Below are 9,614 nucleotides of genomic sequence, written 5' to 3'. Positions count from 1 at the left end.
TGCATCTTCTCCAGAACGTCCGTACACCTGGCCCAGAGTTTAGTGCAGGTGCTTGTTTTCCCCTTACCTCATAGATCACAACTTATGCCCCTTTCAGGCCTCATTTTGTACGCCACAGTTATTAACGAGACCCCCTGTTCTTTTTGTGACATTCAGTCAGATTTTTTCTGGAACATCAGCAGTAAACTCTGTAACGTGAAAGTTCTGGTTCTTCTATAAGTGGAACGGAGAAGGTACATGTGGCCTGTCCACATGATGACCGGAATGTAGTTTTTGTCTCAGAAACACAGAAATGTCCATCAGCAAGAGGAGTTTATTATTGAGAATATACAGATGTTTACAGCAGGTTAGCATGGACATGTCCTTTCATCAGAGACATGTCCTCCAAGACAAGAAGCTGCAAATGTATGCATGAAACATAAGAAAGAGAAACTTCCTTGGGTTAAACTAGGTCAGACTGACTGGAATTGAATTGAAATGAATTGAACTGGACAAACTCTAATATACATCTTTCCTGTCCAGAAACTTTCTAGAGTTTTGGACATTTGTGGTGGTTTACTTTGGACTGGTCAGGAAGTTGGACAAAAACTGAAAATTGTATTTTACTTGGCCAGCACTGGGACTAAGCTCAGTGAACACCATGAGCATTTTTCACATGGTGGACATGGTGTATATGAGGGACATGGTGGATATGGTGGACATGGTGTATATGAGGGACATGGTAGATATGGTGGACATGGTGTATATGAGGGACATGGTGCATATGGTGGCCATGGTGTATATGAGGGACATGGTGGATATGGTGGACATGGTGGATATGGTGGACATGGTGAATATGAGGGACATGGTGTATATGGTGGACATGGTGCATATGGTGGACATGGTGCATATGGTGGACATGGTGTATATGAGGGACATGGTGAATATGGTGGACATGGTGGATATGGTGGACATGGTGCATATGAGGGACATGGTGAATAAACTGGACATAGTAGATATTTTGGACATGTTTGACAGCATGGACATTGTGGACATTTTGGACATGATGGCCCTAAATCTTTTTCAATTTTTGTGTCCTCAGAATGAAATGTCTCTGTTACCATTGCAACACCCTCAGTCTGAGCCTGCTGTCACCGGGAGAACTGGGATGAAGACCAGCAGAAGAAGCTGCAGCAAGTTCAGTTGTCGCTGACCTCCACCTTCAGAACTGGCTGGTAGCTGTCAGACATGCTGGCCCGCAGGGTCACCCAGTCTCCTCGGTGGGTCAGGCTGGGGCCTTTGGCCTTGCCCCGGGTGAAGCCTATCTCCAGGCCCTCGTACATGTGGTTGAACAGCTCTTTGCTGCAGCGCTTGCTCCCATCGAACTCCCCCACCCCGTACCAGTTGGAGTACAAGAGGAAGTCATAAGGGACGGAGAACATCACAGCCATCCGGCCCGCAAGCTGCCTGTTGGATCCCCGGAGGAGGTCATAGGTGAAAACACCAACCGACCCACGGGCCGAGTCCCGTGTCTTGATGAAGAGGGCACTTCCGGACTCAGATGGGCCAAGCGTTGGAGGCAGAGGGGAATCACAGAATCCACTGACAAGATGGATGCTAGACAGAGGAGAGAGAACTGGACTCAGAACCATACTGACAGAACCCCTGGAGCCACAGTGGAGATGGGTGAGCCAGTCTGCAGACGGAGGATGGCATATTGGATCAGCACCAATTCCACCTCAATAAGCGTGATACTACTCAGTTCTGGAACCAGCTGAGTGCAGACCCAGAACCTCCCAGTCAACACACAACCGTACACAAAGAAAATAGATGTGTAGAACAAGAAGAGTAACCATTCTTTAACTGCTGGATCTAATCCTGTATGAGCATCAGAACCAGGTTTGTGTGTGCGTGGACTCACCGCGGCTCAGACATCGTGTACATGGAGCTCTTGTTCTGGATCTGGACTGAACACTGGCGGTGAGTTCGTGGATTCATGTCCGAAACCTGCAGGAATCAGAGATGAGGTCAAAACCAGAATCTTCACATTCATCCAGAGGGTTTGGAAGTGGGTCTCAACAGGTTCTACATGGACTTAGAAATGAGGCCCGGTTCTGTCAGGGCTTTTACCTGGACCTCCATCATCAGGGTTTAATAAGGACCAGTATTCCCCAGGGTCCACAGTTTGTGGCAGAACCTGGGTTTGGACACCTGAAGTCAAGGGAAGAGGTTGGCTTCTGACAGTGGTAGACAGTCGAGTCCCACAGAGTCCCTGAGTTGTGGGACTTATGATGGACATTTATGTCTGATGAGGAAACTGGAGACACTAGTGGAAATACTAATGTTACATCATTATTTTTCTTATTGTATTTAAAACATGTTAAAGTTTTTACCCGCCTCCAATCAAGTCTCCACCCGCGTTTCCTCCATCCCCTCTACCCGCCTCTCCTCCCACCTCTTCTCCCAGGGGGTGGAGTAGGTCGTCCAATTACCAGAAGATTGGCGGATTGAATCCTGCTCTGCCAGTCAATCCGGCATTGTGTCTTTGGGCAAGACTTCACCGTTTTTGCCTCTAGTGTTGGCATCGCTGGTGTATGAATGTTCAGTGGTTGGAGAGCCCGTTGGCATGGATTGGTTGCCATGTTTCTCTCTGTTGTTTAGTGGTTGGACACCTCAGTTCCAGAGCATCCATCTCCTATGCAGGACAGTTCGATTCCCCCAAGGGACGAACATTAACACCTTCCAGTTGGGTCCTTGGGCAAGACCCTTAACTCTACTGCCTTACCGCTGTAAGTTTCTTTGGATGAAAACGTCTGCCTAATGACTTCAACGTAATGTTTCTGCGATGGACTGGTGACCTGTCCAGGTGTACCTGCCTCTCGCCTACTAATTGCTGGGATAGACTCCAGCTTTCCTGCAACCCTCAACTAGACTAAGCAGTACAGAAAATGAATAATTGATGGAATCACTGTAAAATGCTTTGGGTGCCTTGAACAGTGCTTTAGTAATCCATTCATTTTCTTCTGCTTATCTGGGGTCGGGTCGCGGTGGCAGCTGCTTAAGGGGGTAAGCCCAGACTTCCCTCTCCCCGGCCACATTCACCAGCTCACCCGGGGAGGATCCCAAGGTGTTCCCAGGCCACCAGGGAGGCGTCCAGGAGGCATCCTAACCAGATGCCCGAGCCTCCTCATCTGGCTCCTCTCGATATGGAGGAGCAGCAGCTCTACTCTGAGCCCCTCCCAGATCACAAAGCTTCTCACCCTATCTCTAAGGGAGAGCCCGGCCACCCTGCGGAGAAAACTCATTTCAGTTGCTTGTATTCGCGATCTTGTTCTTTCGGTCACTACCCACAGCTTGTGACCATAGGTGAGGGTAGGAACGTAGATCGACCAGTAAATCGAGAGCTTTGCCTTTTGGCTCAGCTCCTTCTTCACCACGACAGACCGATGCAGAGTCCGCATCACTGCAGAAAATATGAGGAGGGGGTCATTTTACAACGACTGCAGGCAGGATTTATATCTGGAAATCTCTCAGATAACTTTTCTTTGGTCCAGTGAGTCCGGTGCAGTATTTTACATTGCATTAGTCCATGCCTCGCGTAAATGGAGGAGGTATGGACTCTTTTTATTATTGCATCCCAAGTGTCATCACATATGTTCTCACCTAAATCCTGCTCCCATCTGTGTTTAATAGTGGCAAGGGACAGGGTGTTTTAGATGAAAGCGCACTGTACAGATTAAATATTATACCTTTAAACGACTGGACAGGCGCCAGTAGGCCAGTAGGAATCAGCATCAGAGCTTGGGGGAGATTCTGGAAAATGGGGCAGCTGTTTACAGATGAAATCACGCAGTTGTAAGCATAAAAAGAAAGGGTTAGGGGGGGGGGGCATATGATTTGCATGTATTGGGGATTTCAATGAAAAACTGTGCCATCCATAATGCTGATGGACCTGCTCCTTATTCTAAGTATAGTTCTGACTAAAATATTCCTTGTATATGGTGCGGTCTCTGAGGTTAGATGTGCACAGGTTAATGCTGACAGTTAGGATGCAGCACGTGATCTAGCTTCAAGTATGCACCACGAGGGGGCATCGGCACCTGGATCCTCATGCAGCCGATGGAGTGTAGGTCAGATATTAGCGGCCCAACAATACATAGTACATCTAAAAATTGGTCAGAGCCATACCGCCCAGCACCTTTGAATATTGAAAATCAGCTCTGCTCAATCGTGGACTTTTATTATTTCAAGTGAATCTGGATATGAGATTTAATAGCATTTCTTCTACCGGCAGGTGACAAATGAAGAGGCATCCACTGTTCAAGATCCTGTTCTTAGTTACTAGTGGATTAAATTTTGAAAAGCCTCTCTATACTATTTGTAATTTGCACCCCTAAATATGTAAACTGATCAAAAGTAACCCTAAAGGGAAATAAGTGGAAAGAGTAAGAGCAGGCCAGGGAATTAATAGGAAATATCTCACTTTTCTGAAGGTTTATCCTGTACCCAGAGATTTCACTGAAATTCTCAAGGATGGAGAGGACCCTGGGTATAGAAACGTCTGGGTGTGAAACATACAGTATTGCGTCATCCGCATATAACGAAATTCTTTGCTCTATCCCCTCTCTGAGTAAGCCAGTCAGTATAGTATCCTGCCTGATGGCTATGGCTAAAGGCTCTATGGCCAGTGCAGAAAGTAACTTGATAGGGCAGCCTTGCCTCGCTCCACGAGAGATCATAAAATACTCAGAGTTCACCCCATTGCTAGAGACTGATGCTACAGGTGCATTATATAACAGTCTAATCCAATACATAAAACAAATTCTCCAGTCCAGCCTATTGGAAGCTTTTTCAGCATCCAATGACATAATGAGTTCTGGAGTGGTAGGATCTGAATCATGATAGATTATTGGAGAAGAAAATAAAAATGCAGTTTGTATTATTTATTATTAATTTTATTTATGAGTAAAAAAATGCAGCTATATTCTGAAAATGAAAAAGCATTTCTGTTAATCCATTTTAAATTGAAATAAGGTACAGAATTGTTTCCATACAGGAGGTGTCCGGAGAGGAATTAACCTCAACAAAGAATTCTATTTACTCAGCTACAAAGTGCATAAACTCCTTCTGGGACAATGCAATAGAACCAAGTCTCCAGCGAGATCCAGGAGTACTGTACACAAACCTAAAAGAGGCTGTGAGAGGGGAGTGGTCTGATATGACTACAGCGTTGGAAAGACATGCTTCAGCTAAAGAAAATAATCTATTATCAACTAGAAAATAATCAATCTGGGAAAATGTCTCATGAACCTGAAAAAAAGGAGTCGGTCCAAGCAGTGGGGTTCATGCTTCACCACAGATCTAAAAGAGCGCAGTCTTTAAGAAAAGAATTAATCACACCGGCAGATTTAGATAGTTTGGAGGGCTTAGATGAGGACCGGTCCAACACTGGATCGAGGCAACAGTTGAAATCGCCACCTAGAATTAAGAAGTGGGAGTCTAAATTAGGTAATAGCAAATCAGAAAAAAACTTTTCATTGTCCCAACTGGGTGCATAAAGGTTAGCTAATATCAGGAATGTTACCAATAAGACCGATAACAACTATGTAGCGTACTACTAGGTAATGTCACAGTCTGTCCTGCCACTCCTCCAGCACTCCCCTGATCCTCCACACCTGTCCCTGATCCCAGCTCTCCAATCAACCCAACCTGTCACACCTGTTCCCCATTGACTCACCAGTCCTTAAATACACCAGCACCACAGTCACTCCCTGTCGGACCTTAAACCTGAATACTTCATGGACTCACCCCTTCTCCTTTCCTGGTTCCTGTCCCTCCAACCGTCTCCTTCGGTTCATGTAAGACCTCTCCCTTGTGTTCTGTCTTTATAATAAAGTATAGTTAACCTGCCCTTGTCTCCGTGGAGTCCATACGTAACAGGTAACAACCTGGGGGTCTGCCATGATGGGATTTATGAACCAGAACAGCTGTGCCTCTCGACCTACTACTGAAGAGAGAGAGATACGATCGTGCTTCCCAACGTCTGCGTATCTTTGTATGATCCGACTTTTTTAAATGGGTTTCCTGCAGATACACCACTTTTACTCCCAGGCTATCAAGATGAGAGCGAACGGGACTTGTTGTCCACAAATGTAAGAGCAGCAACGCTGGACCACAGAGGCTCAGACAGAGGAAAGCTATGGGACCGGACCGCATCAGCCCTCACGTGTTGAAGGCCTGATCCAGCCAGCTGTGTGGAGTTCTCCAGAACCTCTTCAACCTGAGCCTCCACCTTCAGACAGGGCCAGTGTTCTGGAAACATCCTGCCTGGTCCCAGTGTGCAAAAGAGGACATCCTGCTGGAGGATTACAGGCCAGTGGTACTGACCTCCCACTTCATGAAGGTCATGGAGAAACGGGTCCTGGTACACCTCAGACCGCTGGTGCGTCCATTGTCAGACCCCCTGCAGTTCGTCTATCAGCCTCATGTCGGGGTTGATGATGCAATCATCCACCTGCTGCAGAAGGCTAACTCCTCCCTGGACAGACCGACACCTCAGTTTGCGTCATGTTCTTGGACTTCTCCAGCGCCTTCAGCACCATCCGGCTCAACCTGCCGAAGGCCAGACTGGAGAACATGCGGGTGAGCGCTCCCCTTGTGGCTCGGGTCGAGGTCTATCTGGTGGGTGAACCACAGTTTGTTTCTGGTCATCTGATCAGTAACCCCCAGGGTTCTGTGCTGTCTCCCGTCCTCTTCACCACGTCAGACTTCATGTTCTGCACGGAGTCGTCATCTACAGAAACTCTATGATGACTCGGCCATTGTGGGGTGTGTGGAGGGAGGGAGGCTGAGTACAGGGACCTGGTAGACCGCTTTGTGAAGTGGTGCAGAGAGAACCTCCTGCAGCTGATCGTGGCGAAGACGAAGCTGATGGTGATGGCCTTCAGGAAGAACCCTGTCCTCTCCTGTCTGCATCGGGGGGACGGACTTGGATCTCATGGACTCATATGAGTACCTGGGTGTAACACTGGACACTAAACTGGACTGGTCCACCAACACAGAGGCCGTTTACAAGGAGGCCAGAGCCGGCTTTACTTCTTGAGGAGGCTCAGGTCGCTTCATGTCTGCAACCAGATGCTGCAGATGTTTTATCCGTCTGTTGTGGTGAACATCTTCTCTGCTGCCGTGTTCTGGGGTGCTGGCATCGAGGCAAAGGCCAGCAGACTGGACAGGCTCATCAGGAAGGCCCAGTCTGCTGCTGGCTGTAAACTGATCATCATGGAGGAGGTGGTGGAGGAGAGGATGCTGGTAAAGCTGCTGGCAGCCATGAACGATCCCTCTCAGCGCTCCACACACCACTGGACAAGAGCAGCTTCAGACTCACCTGCTGCAGTCACACTTTACACCTCCTCTACCTGTCAGAGCCGCATCACACACCTGGTCTAACTCTGTCACCTGCTGCACACACACCTGGTCTAACTCTGTCACCTGCTGCACACACACCTGGTCTAACTCTGTCACCTGCTGCCCATCACACTGCAGTGACGTATCCTTACGCTGCACATGCTAAATATATGTACATATAGGAAACATTTATATGTGTATTATTAAAACAATTTACTTTGATCTTTAAATAAAATCCTCATCCATCTAACATATTATATGGAAAATAACTCATTTTATTTACTTTTATAAAAACATTGACATCATGCAATTAAAGAGTTAAAATAAGTTCAATAATTCCATATCTACTATTTTGATTAGGAGTGAAGTTCGTTAACCCATCTGAGCATAAATAATGTTCTTCAGGAGAAATCCTTTCTATAAGAAATCATCCTGAATGTGAAAAGATGCAGAATGGAGGCTAGAAACGTGAAAAGACCGGAGTCCTGACCTACAGCGGTTAAATGGGTTAGAACAAGTCCGGTCTAAAGGCCCTCCTCCTGCAGACCCTCCACACATCCCTGCAACACACTGGACTCAAATCATGGCTCAAGAGCAGACTTGTGCTTCTCAGAGATTATAAATCAGCAGGGAAACATCTAATACCGGCAGGATCGTGGGTTGGAGACTTATGGCAGGTAGAAAAGAGCTGGGTTCGGGTTTAGAAACGTGTTCGTACCCGGGTCAACGCCCATGCCCGAACTACTGGAAGTGGTTTAACCCAGACAGAAAGATTATTTACCCTGTGGTCTGGTTGCCTCCACACACACACACCAGCCCAGCCAACAATGCACAAGCACCCAGACACGCCATCAAGACTGTGTTAAACATTTTTTTCTTTTCTTTCACTCTTTGTGACATTTTTAAAGCTACGTATTAACCGCTCTGTTTCCTTCTGTTTTTCTTTGCTCCTCCTCTGTTCTGGTAGAACTTTCCACTTCCTGTCTTCACCTCCGTTTCTCTATAAATACAAACTTCATCACACAAAAGAAAACAGGAATTATATTTGTAAGTTTCCCACAGGAACCATCTGCTTCCATGTTAAACACGTGTATTGATTTGCAGAGGAACCCGATCAGCTGGGCGTGTGGAAGAGGGGAAGGAACCTTCGGTTCTCACCCCCCACAGCTTCTCCGAGGGGTTCTGTTGTTACCCTGCTTTGTCTGTTCTCCTGAGGTTTCCCCCGTAGACCCTCTTAGGATCCGCTCCACACCAGCAGCTAGCCCTCTGCTAACTAGAGTCAGTTCAATGTGCTGGATCTAACCTGCTTGCCTCTGAGTTACTTACAGATTTGGACCTCCTGAGAGAAAAGCAGCCTCTTCGGGTCTTTGTGAGCTGGAACCAGCAGAGACTGAATGCTTCAGGCAAATGTGTGGGTTGGGCTTCCTGCAGAAATCTGTACCAGTCATTAGGCAGCAGGAATCGAAACTTACTGCAGGACCACATCCTGTCAGCATCCTGAAAGCTGGTTCACTCTGAACCAGAACAGGACAGAACCGGTTCATATGAAGCTCGGAAAGAACCTGCTGGTGGTTTACTGAAGTCCTGCAGCAGGTTCTGGATTATAGCAGGAGTTGGTCTGGTTTACAGAGAACAGTAACCTAACAGAGGCAAGGCAAATTTATTTGTACAGACAATTCAAAGTGCTTTACATAAAACATTTCAGCAGGTGCAGAAAGCAAAAAAGGTGCATTAATAAAAAAATTAAATAAAAAAACAACAACAACAAATATTAAAAGAAATGCAATTAATGAAATAAAAGCAGAACAAAGATGCTAAAATAAAATAGATAAAGTTCAAGATATAAAGTTCCAGTGTGGGGGAAGACAATATTAAAACATGATTCCAGCTTAAAGAACCAGATCCAGATCTGGACTGTAAATAAAAACTAGTCCATGCAGCAGAGAACAGGTGGGTCTTTAACCTGGATCTAAATAAACTGAGTGTTTCAGCTGATCTGAGGCTTTCTGGGAGTTTGTTCCAGACATGTGGAGCATAGAAGCTGAATGCAGCTTCTCCATGTCTGGTTCTGACTCTGGAACTGATAAGAACCTGGATCCAGATGACCTGAGGGTTCTGGTAGGTCAAGAGGTCTCTGATGTATGTTGGTCCTAAACCATTCAGAGCTTTCTAGACCTGCAGCAGAACTTTAAAGTCTATCCTCTGACAGACCAGCAGCCAGTGTAAAGACC

General features: G+C 46.6%; 1 protein-coding gene across 1 annotated transcript; it reads right to left on the bottom strand.

The window, feature by feature from the left end:
• Positions 1–295: 295 nt before the first annotated feature.
• On the bottom strand, positions 296–8,868 carry LOC121628451 (DELTA-actitoxin-Oor1b-like). Its single transcript, XM_041967472.1, has 3 exons — positions 8,710–8,868; positions 1,901–1,986; positions 296–1,596 (listed from the first exon to the last, which is right to left on the bottom strand). The coding sequence occupies exons 1-3, from the start codon at positions 8,866–8,868 to the stop codon at positions 1,179–1,181; spliced, it is 663 nt and encodes a 220-aa protein (XP_041823406.1). The 3' UTR covers positions 296–1,178.
• Positions 8,869–9,614: the final 746 nt, after the last annotated feature.

This window comes from Melanotaenia boesemani, chromosome 2 (genome assembly GCF_017639745.1).
Source record: "Melanotaenia boesemani isolate fMelBoe1 chromosome 2, fMelBoe1.pri, whole genome shotgun sequence".
NCBI lineage: Eukaryota > Metazoa > Chordata > Actinopteri > Atheriniformes > Melanotaeniidae > Melanotaenia > Melanotaenia boesemani.
The sequence above is the reverse complement of the archived record's forward strand: the minus strand, read 5'-3'. Positions and strand labels throughout refer to the sequence as shown.